This window comes from Monodon monoceros, unplaced genomic scaffold, assembly GCF_005190385.1.
Source record: "Monodon monoceros isolate NGI ecotype Baffin Bay Population unplaced genomic scaffold, NGI_Narwhal_1 Super_Scaffold_2, whole genome shotgun sequence".
NCBI lineage: Eukaryota > Metazoa > Chordata > Mammalia > Artiodactyla > Monodontidae > Monodon > Monodon monoceros.
In genome coordinates, this window is record NW_021703776.1 from 6716699 (window position 1) to 6732248 (window position 15550).

The 15550-nt window shown below is 50.1% G+C and overlaps 1 protein-coding gene across 3 annotated transcripts in view; it reads left to right on the forward strand.

Moving 5' to 3' along the window:
• The window catches only part of LOC114901241 (up-regulator of cell proliferation), a 91835-nt gene extending 81678 nt beyond the window's left edge, over positions 1 to 10157 (forward strand). For all 3 annotated transcript variants that reach the window (XM_029232889.1, XM_029232890.1, XM_029232888.1), the window contains 3 exons: positions 3881 to 3913; positions 4136 to 4174; positions 5892 to 10157. In XM_029232889.1, coding sequence (XP_029088722.1) covers positions 3898 to 3913; positions 4136 to 4174; positions 5892 to 8485 — 2649 coding nt within the window. In that variant the 5' untranslated portion in view covers positions 3881 to 3897 and the 3' untranslated portion in view covers positions 8486 to 10157. The remainder of the gene's footprint in view (positions 1 to 3880; positions 3914 to 4135; positions 4175 to 5891) is intronic.
• The last annotated feature ends 5393 nt before the right edge of the window (positions 10158 to 15550 follow it).

Below are 15550 nucleotides of genomic sequence, written 5' to 3' on the forward strand. Positions count from 1 at the left end.
GAGGAGTTATTGTTTAATAGGTATAGAATTCCATATGTACAAGATGAATAGAGTTATGAGGATGGATGGTGGTGATGGCTGTGCAACAATGTGAATATATTTAATGCCACTGATCTATACACTTAAAAATGTTTAAGATAGTAAATTTTATATTATGTGTATTTTAACACAATTTTTAAAAAGGAAAACTATTGGGGAAAGAAGCATTTTACAGCGAATAATCCTATGACATTTAGTACATTCACAAAGTTGTGAAATCACCACTTATCTATTCATTTCCAAAACATTTCCATCACTTGAAAGTAAAACTGTGTATCCATTAAGCAGTTTCTCCCATCCCTCCTTCCTCCCAGTCCCTATAGGAACCACCAACCTATGTTAAGCCTTTGTTTATCTATTCTGTATTTTCCTATAAGTGGAGTCGTACAATATGGGCCCTTTTTTGTTTAGTTTCTTTCACCCAGCATAGTGTTTTGGGGTTCGTCCATGTTGTTCCTTTTTAAGGTTGAATAATATTCTATTGCATGGATAGACCACATTTTGTTTATCCATTCATCTGTTGACAGACATGTGGGTTGTTTCCACATTTTGGCTATTGTGAACAGTGATGCTATGGACATGCATGTACCTGTACTTGTTTGAGTCCCTGTTTTCACTTCTTCTGGGTAGACACCTCTGAGTGGAATTACTCAGTCAAATGGTAAGTCTGAGTTTAACTTTTTGAGGAACAGCCAAACTGTTTCCCCAGCAGCTACACAACTTACACTCCCACCAGAAAGGTACAAGGGTTCCAGTTTTTCCCCATCCTGTCAATACTTGTTATTTTCCATCCCTTTTTTTTTTATTTTTATTTTTTTATAAATTTATTTATTTATTTTTGGCTGTGTTGTGTCTTCGTTTCTGTGCGAGAGCTTTCTCTAGTTGCGGCGAGTGGGGGCCACTCTTCATCGCGGTGCATGGGCCTCTCACTATTTCGGCCTCTCTTGTTGCGGAGCACAGGCTCCAGATGCGCAGGCTCAGTAGTTGTGGCTCATGGGCCCAGTTGCTCCGCGGCATGTGGGAACCTCCCAGACCAGGGCTCGAACCCGTGTCCCCTGCATTGGCAGGCAGATTCTCAACCACTGTGGCACCAGGGAAGCCCCTCTATCCCTTTTTAAAAATCACCATCCTAGTAGGTGTGCAGTGGTATCTCACTGTGGTTTTGATTTGATTTCCCTAGTGAGTAATGAATTTGGGCATCATTTTATGTGCTTGTTGGCCATCTGTATATCTTTTGGGAGAAATGTCTATTCAAGTTCTTTGCCCATTTTTTTTTGTTTTGTTTTTCGTTTTTTGGGTTTTTTTTTGCGGTATGTGGGCCTCTCACTGTTGTGGCCTCTCCCGTTGCGGAGCACAGGCTCCGGACGCGCAGGCTCAGCGGCCATGGCTCACGGGCCCAGCCGCTCCACGGCACCCTCCTGGACCGGGGCACGAACCCGTGTCCCCTGCATCGGCAGGCGGACTCTCAACCACTGCGCCACCAGGGAAGCCCTGCCCATTTTTTAATTGATATTTTTTTGTCTTTTTTGTTATGAAGTTGTAAGAGTTGTTTATGTATTCTAGATACTAGACCCAATCACATATGATTTGCACATATTTTCTCCACTCTGTAGGTTGTCTTTCACTTTCTTGATAATGTTCTTTGATGCACACAGGTTTTTACTTTGATGAAGTCCAGTTTATGTGTTCTTTCTTTTGTGGCCTGTGCTTTTGGTGTCATACCTAAGAATCCATTGCCAAATTCAAGGTTATGAAGATTTACCCTCATGTCTTCCTCTAAGAGTTTTATGGTTTTAGCTCATATTTAGGTCACTGATACATTTTGAGTTAATTTTTATATATGGTGTGAGGTAGGAGTTCAACTTCATTCTTTTGCATGTCGGTGTCCATAGCTCATTCTTAACACTAACAGCCCCAAGGTGTCAAATAGTGTCTTAAATGTCCATTTACTGCCCAATAACAAACATTCCAAAATGTGGTGAAAAATTCTACAGCGTGAGTACTGGCTACTTTAATAATTGAAAGAAACAGTCATTCAATTTGATGGCTGAGATGGTTTTAATTGCCCCACTTAGAGTTCATTTTCAGTGGTAGGTCCTGTCCACATTCTGCCCCTTGTGTTCCATTTGAGCCCAACATCCCCACTGGGTTGGAACCCAAGCCTGTCCCACCCTGACCAGTTCTTGTCCAACAGAAAATATAGTGGAGACCTTGGCCCACGGTACCAAGCCCTCGCTGGCCTCCTGTATTTGCTGCTGGCTTGTGTCCTTGGCTGAAGCCCTGTGCCTCCTCTTCTGTAGTCTGTTGGTGACCAGTGGTTATCATGGCTTCCAGTGCTCTCTACTCAGAGCTCTCCCACCCCTCATCAGCGATTTTCTTAGTGTGACAGTGTGACCTTTGGCCACTTTGTGCATCCTTGACTTTATGTACCTATTATCTCTCTGTTCCAAATCAGAGCTATCTCCTGTTACTAGCAAAGCAAGGCCCTGTCTTCTCTGGGTCTGAAGTTTATTCCTTGCTTCCAGCTCAAAACTACTCTCTCGGAGCCACCTTGATCCCATCTCAGGCTTCTCTAGGTGTCCCATTCTTGTCTTTAACCATTGTACCTTCTCAGATGGCATTTTAGGCTCCTTGGAAAAATTCTTGTGATGTCTTTTGTCCACTGTGAATAAAATAATCTTTTGACTGCTCAACACTGCGGTTCAATCTGTATGAATCATCTGTGTCTTCTCTAGTATGTTCATGCTCATGTTCTCCAAAGCCCGCTGCCTCTTCTCTTGTTTTTCTCTTTCCAGCTCTTCATGTGTATCTCCCAGAGATGTCATCAAAGAAGACTGAATTGTTTATCTATCTGATTATATGGAAATCATGAGAGAATAAATCTGAAACTGTCAGAATTTTTTCCTGATTCATAAGCTTTTAAAAGTACAATTTTAATTTTGAAATAGGTGATACTTTTACTTGGATCAAAAGTTGAAACAATAAAAATATGTACAGAGAAGTCTTGCTCCCATCATTCCCCTTTTGCTGGCAAATCTAGAGTTTTACGGTCTTTTTTCCCGACGTAAATATCTGAAAAGCACTAAATTAAATAATTCAGTAATTAAAAGTACTTAGTGTTGATGAATACATTATGCTGTTAGAGACTCTGAACAAGTACGTCTACTTGTGAGTTATAGCTATTCCCCACTCTATGCCCTCCCCCCATATATGTGCATCATTTTAAGTGATAACAGGAACTCCTTATGCTAGAATAAAGTTTGTAGGAGGTAATCTTGAAATTAAACCAAAGAACTTATATCAACTTATATTTTAAATAGTTTCTAAAATCAAAGATTAATCTATGTATGTTTCATGAAGTTATTTATATTTTCACAAAATTTAGTAAATTTTACAAGGAGTATATCCTAGAGCAAATCATTATTCTGTGTGTAGCTATTACAACTTTGTGTCATATTTGGGGTTGTCAACAAATGAAATTTACGTAGGAAAAACCGAAGCTAATAATAGTACTCAAAATAAACATTAGCTACCATATCTTCACTTGAACTTTTTTTTTTTTTTTTTTTTTTTTGTGGTACGCGGGCCTCTCACTGTTGTGGCCTCTCCCGTTGCGGAGCACAGGCTCTGGATGCGCAGGCTCAGCGGCCATGGCTCACGGGCCCAGCCGCTCCGCGGCATGTGGGATCTTCCCGGACCGGGGCATGAACCCGTGTCCCCTGCATCGGCAGGCGGACTCCCAACCACTGCGCCACCAGGGAAGCCCCCACTTGAACTTTTTGATAGAAGGGTCCTAACTTGCTGATGAAACTAACTGTGTGTGTATGGTTTTTTCTTCCAGATTTGGAATGGAGAGAAATGGAAGGAGATGATGGTGAGTTTCGTTATGGAGGGAGAAACTACAGGATCTGGCACCAGATTGGACTGGGGAAAGAGGGCAAAGTGAACAATAACTGGGATTTTAGATTTTGAACAATTGGGAGAAGTTGCTACCTTAGTAAGGAAGAGAGAGGGTTCTGAGTTTAGCTTAAATTAATTTGTGTCAATTCAAGCCACCTGATTTGATTGACACTTCATTTTCCTTTGCTTTTTTTAGATGGCCCGAATGAGGCTCAGGACAGTGACTTTCCAACAGGTATGGTTCTTCTCTCTGCTCTCGTTGCCTGTCCTATTGAAGGAAGACATCACCTGGGCCAGTAGTTCCAACCCCTGTGACTGCATCAAAATCACTGCTAGTCCATTAACCCTTTATGTGCCATAAATAATATTGCCAGAGAGACAACTCCCCGGGGACCTGTTACCATACAGAGTTAACACAGAGAGTTTGTATCTTTGGAAGTAAAGCCCAGAAATCTTATTTTTAACAAGTTCCCAAAGTGATTCTAAAGCACATCCAAGTTTGGGAATCTTTCGTCTGATCCAGTGGTTTCAATAATAGATCCGCCAAGGGTCCCAGACTGGGCATGAGGGCATATATTAATAGGTTTGTTTGCTCTGGCTTTTCCCTGTCGCACTTAGCTACCATGCTACGTAAGAACAGTTGTTCTCTGTCTGGATAAGAAAAACAGTGTCCCTGGTTTCGTGCAGGCAACACCCAGAAACCCGAGTTACTTATATGATGGATTTCTACTACAGTCTCCCTCCCCATAGAGTTCTTTAGTTTCTGCAACAAGTTTGCCAGCTCCTGTACTCTCTGGGGTGGTGGCACAGCCCGTAGAACTCTCTCAGCCCCTGTGGAGGGTGGAGTTTCTGAAGAGAGACATTAGGCAGCAAGTGGACCCCTACAGGGGAACGAGACACCTCTTTTCCGGTGCTTTGAGCCCTGCTGTTCACCAGGCACGGTCCCGAACCCATCATACGACTTCCTGGGAAACAAGAAGCGGGCTGATCACCTGCGCTTCCTCCTGTGGTTTACATCCACATTTAAGGTAGCAGCACAGGTATAGTAGCTTCCTCTTTCGAGAAAAGAATGGAGAGAATCCTGGAGCTCAGCAGGATTTGTATTGATTTATTTTGTTAATAGACTTACCATTTAAAGCTTACTAATTATATGCAGGAAATTATATGCAATGAAAATTGGTAAGATGCCGTGGCCAAGAACGGGGTCGGTGGATGAAACCTTTGCAGGTGGCCTTACTGTTCTGAGCATCTGGTGCTTGTAAGAATTCATACTGTATTGGATGTTATGGTTGAAAATCTGAACAAATAAGTACAGACTTGTGATCATCTCTACCAAGTATTTTTATCAGTGGCTTCAGTTTTGCAAAATGTTATTTATCTGTGATTTCTGTTACTCTGTACCCAGTAGTAACTCGCTGTTTCCTTTACACATTTTCCAACTTGTCTGTAAAGAGCAGAGAACATTAACCAGAAAACCACAGTGAATCAGTGATTGCGTCCCCCGTGGGGAATTCCTGGTGACAGGGTTAGGGAGTCCACTGCTGGGCCAGAAGCACAGGAGTATCTTGGAGAGAGCGGAGGCGTGGCCAGAGAATGGGGCCTGTGTTCCACATCTAGGGTGCACAGCTGCTCACTCTAGCCAATTAAATTTGGGATTGGTGTTGCTAAATCTCAGAGGTTTCAAGAGAAACCAGACATTTCCTCCCAATACTTAACAGTTGCCCCCAGACGTCCTTTTCTCTTCCCTCTCTCATGTCACATGTTTCCGACCCCACTTGGATCTGGGGTGGGTGATGTTACTTCTGTCTTGGTCTCGGGTGGCCTAGGGGTGCCTGCATTTTACCCTGAAGGAGGCCACCTCCTACACGCCAGGCTGGGCTCTCCCCTCCCCACCTCTAACCTGGGTCCCTGACATGCAGGGTAAGCGCTGATATCTTCATTTCTCTCCACAGTGGAGAGGAGCAGACTACAAGAAATGCTGTCCCTCCTGGGACTAGAGATGTACCAGGCACAGAAACTCAGCCTCCAGGACTCCTTGCAGATCAGTAGTGATAGCATGAAGAACTGGGCTCCACAGGCTCCCAAAGACTTGCCCTGGAATTTCCTCAGGAAGCTGCAGGCCCTCAACGCCGAAGCCAGGAACACCACCATGGTGCTGGACGTACCTCCGGACACCAGGCCTGCGGAGAAGGAGAGCCAGGTGGAAGAGGAGATCATCTACTGGGACACGGCCGACGACATCTCTGCAGACATCTATTCCTTCTCCGAGCTGCCAACGCCTGATACGCCTGTGAACCCCTTGGACCTTCTCTGTGCCCTTCTGCTTTCCTCAGATAGTTTCCTGCAACAAGAAATTGTGCTAAAAATGTCCCTCTGCCAGTTTGCACTCCCTCTCGTTTTGCCCGACCCAGAAAACCACTACCACACGTTTCTGCTGTGGGCCATGAGGGGGACTGTGCGGACATGGGGGTCACAGCCCCCAAGGGCGGTGAGCAGCTTCAGAGAAGACAGCGTGGTCCTGTCCCGAGCGCCCGCCTTCGCCTTCGTGCGCATGGAGGTCAGCAGCAACTCCAAGTCCCAGCTTCTCAACGCCGTGCTCAGCCCTGGCCACAGGCAGCGGGACTGTTTCTGGCATCGGGATCTGAACTTGGGCACCAACCCTCGGGAGATTGCAGATGGGCTGGTGGAAATTTCCTGGTTTCTTCCCAGTGGCAGGGAGGACTTGGACATTTTCCCAGAGCCCGTGGCCTTTCTGAACCTGAGAGGTGACATCGGCTCTCACTGGCTGCAGTTTAAGCTCTTGACAGAAATCTCCTCGGCCGTGTTCATCTTGACTGACAACATCAGTAAGAAGGAATACAAACTGCTGTACTCCATGAAGGGGTCGGCCACGAAATACTACTTCATCCTGAGCCCCTACCGCGGGAAACGGAACACAAACCTGCGGTTTCTGAACAGGTTAATACCCGTGCTGAAGATGGACCCCTCGCACGTCCTGGTGAAGGTCAGCAGCACGGACAGTGCGGGCTTTGTGCGCCGGATCCGCGCCATCGTGGCGCACGTGACCCGGGCCCCCTGCAGGAGGGTATCCGTGGAGGACATGGCGCATGCGGCCCGCAAGCTGGGGCTGAAGGTCGACGAGGACTGCGACGAGTGCCAGCGGGCGAAGGACCGGATGGAGCAGATCACCAGGAAGATCAAGGACTCGGACGCCTACCGCCGGGCCGAGCTGCGGCTGCAGGGGGACCCTTGGAGAAAGGCGGCCCAGGTGGAGAGGGAGCTCTGCCAGGCCCAGTGGGCTGGGGACCCTCCTGAGAGGTGCAGGGCTGAGCTGAGGCATCGGCTGCTGGAACTTCGAATGCAGCAGAATGGCCACGACCCTGCCTGGGGCCTTCAGGAGTTCATCTCGGGCATCAGCAGCCCCTCTCTGGGCGAGAAGCAGTACTTCCTGAGGTGGATGGAGTGGGGACTGGCCCGGGCGGCCCAGCCACGGCCGAGAGCGTCTCCGGAGACGATGCTTACCCTGAGAGCAAAGCACCGTGGGGCCGTGGACTTCAGCGAGCCCCTCTGGCCAGAGCCCCTGGGGGTGGAACACTTCCTGCGGGAGATGGGGCAGTTCTACGAGGCCGAAAGCTGTCTCGTGGAGGCCGGGAAGCTGCCGGCGGGGCAGAGGCGGTTCGCGCACTTCCCAGGCTTGGCCTTGGAACTGCTGCTGAAGGGGCTCCCCCTGGAGCTGATCGACGGGAACACCCTGAGCACCCCCCTGCGCTGGGTCACGGGGCTCCTGAAGGAGCTGCACGTCCGCCTGGAGAGGAGGTCGCGCCTGGTCGTCCTGTCGGTGCTCGGCGTGCCGGGCACAGGCAAGTCCACCCTCCTCAACACCATGTTTGGGCTGCGGTTTGCCACGGGAAGGGGCCGTGGTCCTCGAGGGGCCTTCATGCAGCTCCTGACGGTGGCCGAGAGCTTCAGCCAGGACCTGGGCTGTGACCACATCCTGGTAATCCACTCCGGGGGCTTGATAGGCGGAGTCCTGACCGAGGCAGGGGAGAGGTTTGAGCAAGAGGCTTCCCTGGCCACGTTGATTATGGGGCTGAGCAATGTCACTGTGGTCAGTTTAGCTGAAACGAGGGACATTCCGCCGGCTATTCTGCATGCGTTTCTGAGGCTGGAGAAAACAGGGCACATGCCCAACTATCAGTTTGTGTACCAGAGCCTGCAGGATGCGTCTGCCCCCGGCTCCAAGCCGAGAGAGAGGAAGCAGCTCCTGGACGAGCCCAGGGATGCGAGCAGAGCCACGGTGCAAATGGAGCATCAGGGTGGCGGGATCCGGACGCTGGCTGGCCTGGCCTTTTGTGACCCTGAGAAGCAGCACGTTTGGCACATCCCTGGCCTGTGGCATGGAGTGCCCCCCATGGCCGCTGTGAGCTTGGGGTACAGTGAGGCCATTTTTGAACTGAAGAGATGCCTGCTGGAAAACATCCGGAATGGCCTGTCCAACCAAAACAAGAACATTCAGCAGCTCATCGAGCTGGTACGACGGCTGTGAAGCATCGAAAGAGAAGGAGTCCAGCTGCCAGAGGCCCGCCGCGAGCAGCCTGTTCTGATGGGGGTGTCCACGTGGGGCTGTGCCCAGCTCCTGAGAGGGGAGCCAAGTGACGGACGGGGCCCAGGTCTGGAGTTGCCCACGCAGTGTCAGGGAAGGATGTAACCTCACAGATCAGCTCAGAGATGCTCTCGGGAGTATAAGAACCCTGGGGCAGGAGGGGTAGACACAAGCAGTAACTTGTCCTTTGTCTCTGAACTTCGAGGCCCCTGGTGTCTTGGCCTTTCGTACAGCTGCTCCCCGTTCTCTGCCTCTGGAGTGGAGAGTGGCTCCTGAGCGCTGCAGCCCGGGCAGCTGGTACCGGGGACAGGGTTGGGGCGTTGCCCTGAGGAGGCAGAGGTAGGCCTTCCCTCCAGCGAGCCTCAGCATCGGCCTCGGTGACCTGGTCCTGCCCACTGAGGAGAGGGCCCGCCGTGGGCAGGGGCTACCGTGCTACTCAGTGTTGACCGACCCTGCCTCAGGAGGGGTTCCTGTCGGCTCTCGTGCGCCCACAGCGCTCCGTTCACACCTCTGCCGCGCAGCGTGACTTACCTGTGCACGTGTCTGCCTCTCCCCTAGACCTGTGAGCTCCTTGAGAGCAGGGGCTGTACACTACCCAACTTTGTACCCCCAGAGCCTGGCGCACTGCAGGCACTTAATAAATGTGTGTTGAATGAATGAAACTAGTGAATGCACAAATGATAGTAATGGGTGGTTTCCTCTCTGTGCCTTAATTTTTCTGTTTCCTCCAAGAGGATCACAGTGTCTGTCTGAGGGGGTTGCTTACTAGAACATCTGAAATAGTGGACACCTGAGAGAGGTGTCTTTAAAAATGCCACCACGTCCCCTCTCTTTAAGCAGAGATCCATTCTTCAGGCTGTTACTGGAAAACCGAACTAAGCATCTTCACAGGGGCTCCATCGTTACCCCGTTTTAGAGACGAGGCAAGGAGGCCTAGAGCAGTTAAGCAGCTTGCCCAGCCCACAGACCTGCATCGGCAGAGCGGAGCTGATGGGGACGCCGGTGCCCTCAGCTCTGTGCCTCAGCTTCCCGGCCGTTCATCTTCCCCAAACTTCCACAGCTTCCGGGCTCACCCCCAGCCTTGCCCCTGGGTGTCAGCCCTTCATCTCACTTCCGTGCCTCCAGGGCCAGGCCTCCTCCCTGGCATCATCCGTGGCCCACGTGACACCATGAGCCAGAACGTGGAGCTCCTCCTCTGCTGAGTCCCCAGCTGGAAGCTTTGTCTGTGCTGGCCTTTACCAAGGGCCAGGGTCACCTCTCTGTGCCTCAGACCCCAATCCCAGCTGTGCCACTAGTTCTGGGAATCTCTGCTTGGGCCCTAGGGCCTCCTCCCCTCTGTATTTTGTGATTCCAGGAAAATCAGTCCCTCGGGTGGTAACCAGGAGCTTCTCTCTATTCCTTGAACTCCTCCTCCCAGACTCGGAAAGGGAGCCCCCTGGACTGGAACCCTTTTTTGGGTTCCAAGGCTGTCAGCCCCTTCTCTGGCCCCAGGATGCTCCAACTACTGCTCCCCTGATGTTCAGAAAGTTGCCCCTGTGTTCCGGGAACCTGGCTCTGATGTGTGAAATGGAGGCTGGAAGAAGTGCTGGAACTCAGGAAACCTAATCTTTTTTTTTTTTTTTTTTTTTTTTGCGGTACGCGGGCCTCTCACTGCTGCGGCCTCTCCCGTTGCGGAGCACAGGCTCCGGACGCGCAGGCTCAGCGGCCATGGCTCACGGGCCCAGCCGCTCCGCGGCATGTGGGATCTTCCCGGACCGGGGCACGAACCCGTGTCCCCTGCATCGGCAGGCGGACTCTCAACCACTGCGCCACCAGGGAAGCCCGAAACCTAATCTTTTGCTAATAAATTCACTTTAGACCTTTTCACTTCTGAAACTCAAAAAGAGTGTCTAATCCTCAGGCACTACATATTCATTTCTTCGTGGATCATTAAATAACACAAATATTAAGATGTTGGTTCACCTGGAAATACCAATACCTCTCTTTACTTTTTCCCCCTAGAGCCATGAAAACTACCCAGTTGCCTCTCTAGCACTGTAGGAATTTCACCCAGGATATTCCTGGGTCCCAAGTTCAGGCACTGGAAATCTCTCTTAACAATTGTTGACTATCAACCAGTTCCTTTAAAAATTGATTCAAGCTATCCCTGAAATCTGAAACAGGGAAGCCAGCTTTAGTGGCTCCCTACTTTAGTGGTTCCTAAGGTCCATTGTCCAAAGATAAGGTTCAGTCACTCCGTTCCTGAAAATCAGGTGTGTGCTTTTTTTGGAAGGGAGAGGGGAGGAAGAGTTCATAGCTTTCAAGAGATTTTCAAAAGGCTGCAGGATCCAAGATCGACTAACAACTACTTAGTAATCAGGAAAGTTATTCCATTTATCCCTAGGACCTAAGAAACTACGAAATCACATCCAACATTTGCCCAGTGTATTTAAAGTTCTGAAAACAGACCAGTCTGAAGACTGAATGTAACAGACCTTGAGCAAGAGGTTGCCCTCGGGCAGCCCCAGGCAGGAATGCTGTGGAGGACTCACAGTCAAGCCACTGAGGAATTCTGGAACTGCCTGTGCCGTGTCCACAGACCATTGCCTCTGTCAGGTGCAGGAACAGGAAAGGTTGCCCTGGAGCACTGATTTTTCCAGAGTCAGTTATGGTGCTCGCATCACCCGTTTTTAGGGGTTGATGTGGAATTCCATGACCTGCGAGAGGGGTTCACCTTCAGACCCTGAGGTCAGTGCCGCTCTTGTAATTAAATGTCCGCAATACCCGGGTCTTGACTGGTGCCCTGGAGCCCAGAACACTACACATCAGTCTACCCTAGCCATTCCCGGGTTCACCACAGCCAGGGGGCCCCCCTACATCAGACCTGAAGACATCTTAGGGTCTGAGAAGGCACAGAACTTGCTATGGGGCTACTGGGCAGCAGTGTCCTTGGAGCCCAGCTTAGTGACGTGACAGCCTCTCAGAGAGAAGGGTGGCTGGGCTGCTCCCAGGGGGATCAGGAACTTTGGTGAAAGCAGGAACCACGTCAGTGATCTTGGAGTAAATGGGCCTGGGAGTCGAAGACTGGGCACAAGGGCCCCTGTCCCTCTCCCTGGAGATGGGAAGTAGCTCGGTCAGCATATGGAACTCGAGGCCTGGTTCTGAACTTGGTCTTGCTTCCTGCTAATTACACGGCCCTTGAGCGAGTCATTCAACTTCTCTAAGCCTTACTCCCCACTACTAGCACCTGCTCTGGGGTGAGTGCGCAAAAGCTGGTTTTGGAGGAGCCGGGCTGTGCACGTAAGTAAGGCACCCGAAGCTGTGCCTACGCGTCTGTGCACCCATGAGGCTCGTGCAAAGGAAGCTGTGTGCCTTCTACATCGACCTCAGACATTTTAACAGGCCAAACAGGATTCATCTTGTAATTGATCGGTGGTATCTTAAAATTAATTTGCATCCGTTTCTTTCTTAATGGTATATCAAGTAATGTCTTCTAATCGACGTTATCTTAGATTTACTGAAACGCATTATCTAGCAGGGCTGGTGCTGAGAAATGTGTACCAATGTAAACTTGATCTGGTAGCTCTCCCCAGCTCCTCAGATGTAAAGAAAAATCCTTTCTCTCTTTCTGAGCCAGTAACAAAAAAATGAGTTTCGCTACACACCTATCCTGAGTTCCTAAAACTTCAACAAAATTACATCAGAGTGCAGCCTTACAAGTACCAGTAAGTCAGAACCACAGAAGAGAGAGCCGAGGTGCCCTTGGTCCTGGCTTTTGTGACTTTCCACCCCTCACCCACAGGACCCACACACTCTGGACTCCGCGGCTTCATTCATGCTCTGTCTGCCTGGGGCCTCCTTCCACCTGTTCTTGGTTAGGCTGGCACTTCTTCAGGACGGACTTGGATGGCAGCCCCACCTCCATTCTACCACCTAAGGGGGTCAGGGGCCTTTATGTGTTCCTGTCATGGTCCTTATCTAAGATCCTTTTGCTTGCCTGCTTCTCTGTGTTCCCCATCGGAAGGAAGGGTATCAAGCCCATTTTTTTGTGTCCAGGTCTAGCACAGCATCTGAGAATCAGGGAGTGAGGTCTCCATGGCTGTCACACGTGAGGCCCACTCCTCCTGTCCATGTACTCCAAGCCCTGGAGTTGTGACGTTCAGCCCAGGGTACCAGTGTGGCAAAGGGTGCTTCTAACTGGTTCCACTATCGGGAGACTGGACCTCCTCAGCGCGCCAAAGCTGAAGTCGGTAATTATAGCTTGGGACTTGACCCTTCTTCCCGCGCCTCAGCAGAAGCAGAGTGGGGGTAGGAGGACGCAGCAGGAGCTCAAGGGGAACATGGGGTAAGAGCCCCCGGGCTGCCTATGCAAGGGAGAAGACAGTTCAAGACTCTGCTTTGGTCTCAGTGGCTGTTTGGCTTAGTTCCCGGAATCGATGTTGCAAGAACCTCTGGGATTCTTCTTGGTGAATGGGTTGGTTATTAGGAGAAAACGAATTAGCAAGAGTAATATAAAAACCATAGGATTACAGGGCTTCCCTGGTGGCGCAGTGGTTGAGAGTCCGCCTGCCGATGCAGGGGACACGGGTTCGTGCCCCGGTCCGGGAGGATCCCACATGCCGCGGAGCAGCTGGGCCCGTTGAGTCATGGCCGCTGAGCCTGCGCTCCGCAACGGGAGAGGCCACCACAGTGAGAGGCCCGCGTACCGCAAAAAAACAAACAAACAAAAAAAACCCATAGGATTACAAAATGTGAAGTGTCAGCAGTTCCGAATTAGAATAAGTCCGTCTCGTGAACACCAACATGAGTGGAGTTGTCTCCGCTAATCCCGCCGCCAACAGGAAGGCAGACGTCTCGGCCTGGGGCAGCGCTCCCTGAGGCTGGATTCTGGTGAGTTCCAGGAAACAAACACTATGTTCTAGGCCGGACCGTGCTCTGCAAGCCCAGGTAGGCCCAGAGTCTCCCTCTCGCACGGTGTCACCCCACAGCCTGGCCAGTGTTCTATCCTTTGATACAGGTGAGCCCTTGGGACAGACCGTCTTCAAAAAAATCCAGACCACACAGCAGCCCCCTATGTGTCTTGTGGCCCAGTCCCCACAGAGTTAAGAGCTGTGATGTCCTCGCAGGACTGGTGGTAGGAAAGGGCTGTAAGGACCATCCAATAGCCCTCTCCTGCAAAGGGGTCTCTACGGATCAGGTTCTGGGGGTCTCCCACATAAACCTGGAGTTCAGGACGCTGGTTCCCAACCTTGGCTGTATATTGGTATCATCTAAGGAGCACTGAAAAAGGACAGGTGCCACGCCTCTGTCCAGTACTGTCCTTGTGGTGTGGGACCCGATGGGCTCTAACGTGCAGCCGGCGTGGAGAATTGCTGCTCTGAGAGCATAAACGGGAGTCTGGACCCTCCTGGCTATCATGAGGAGAGCACAGGGGCTCATGTGTGAGAATAAACAGCTGGACATCCCTGTCTCCTCAAGGCTCTGGTCTGGAGCCCCCAGCAGGGGAGTAGGCAGCCTCTTCATGTGAGTCCCTTGCTCCTAGATGTGGCTTCTCCACACCCAGGAAGTCCCCCCAGGGCCAGTCCTGAGTGGTCTGTGTCCAACCACAGACACACAGCCCATTCCTCCATCCTGCATGGTTCTGAACATTCACCCCCACCAAGTGGTGCAGTGGAACCTCAGATGTGGAACGAGCACATGCTTTGGAACAAGAAAGCTGCTACCCTTGGCTAGTTCTGTCACCCCAGGCGAGTCTCGGAGCCTCCATCTTCTGATCTGCCAAACCTGGACAATATTGCCTCCTTTACAGGATTAATGGGAGAAGCAAAAAGTGCAGAAAAACACTGTTAGCGTTTTGTTAAACAGAAATAAATATCCTACTAAAATTTTTCTATTGGTGATTTAAAACAATGTAACAGTTCATACTAATGCATTAAAATGCACTTTTAAGTTATTTAAATCATGCAAACACATTCACGTGACCCCCTTCCCCCATTCCGCACCACCCCCCTTCAAGGAACCAGGTGAAACCCTTTTTGCAACAAGGCATAGTATAAAACAAAGATAATAAACAAAAGGCCTATGAAAGATCTAGATCAGTTTGGAATTCCTGGGAGACTCTTCAGGCCTAAGGAAGAGTGGCAAAACTTGAACCCCAAGCACAACAGCCCCTGCTCAGCTGGACAGCACCGCCTGCTGCTGCTCCGATAGAAGTCCATGCCATTGTCACGTGCATGGAAAACCAGCCTCTTCTCCTTTCCTCTGGTGGTGTTCCAGTGAGTTCTCACGGACCCTCTATGGCTGGTTCATCTCCCTAAGAGGAGGCAGATAGCAGGGACTCTATCCTTTTTTTAATAAAACATTCATTAGCTGCTCACTGCATCAGGCATTTTACAGTGTGGTTTTCACAACAATCATCATGTCCCCATTTTATAGATGAGAGAAGCTGAGGCTCAGGAAGGTCAAGCCACTTGCTGAAATTGCAAAGCCAGGAAGCTGTATTTCAGATACCAGATCCCATGTTCCTCACCACTTTGGAGCACATCCACAAAATTTTATCAAATTATCAAACTTTATGGAAACTTTAAAAAGAAAAAATGACTACCAGCTTAAAAGGGTCCTTCAGGGGCTTCCCTGGCAGCGCAGTGGTTAAGAATCTGCAGGGGACACCGGTTCGTGCCCTGGTCCGGGAAAATCCCACATGCCACAGAGCAACTCAACCCTTGTGCCACAACTACTGAGCCTGCGCTCCAGAGCCCGTGCTCTGCAACAAGAGAAGCCACCGCAATGGGAAGCCCACGCATCGCAATGAAGAGTAGCCCCTGCTCTCTGCAACTAGAGAAAAGCCCGCGCGCAGCAACGAAGACCCAATGCAGCCAAAAATAAATAAATAAAATAAATAATTTGTTTAAAAAAGGGTCCTTCAGTTAAAGTTGAGAGTTCTTACATTCGGATAGTATTGTGATTGGAAAACATCTTATTCCTGCTTTGTCCCCTTATCCAATATGCAGAACAGCTGGAGGCCAGTTT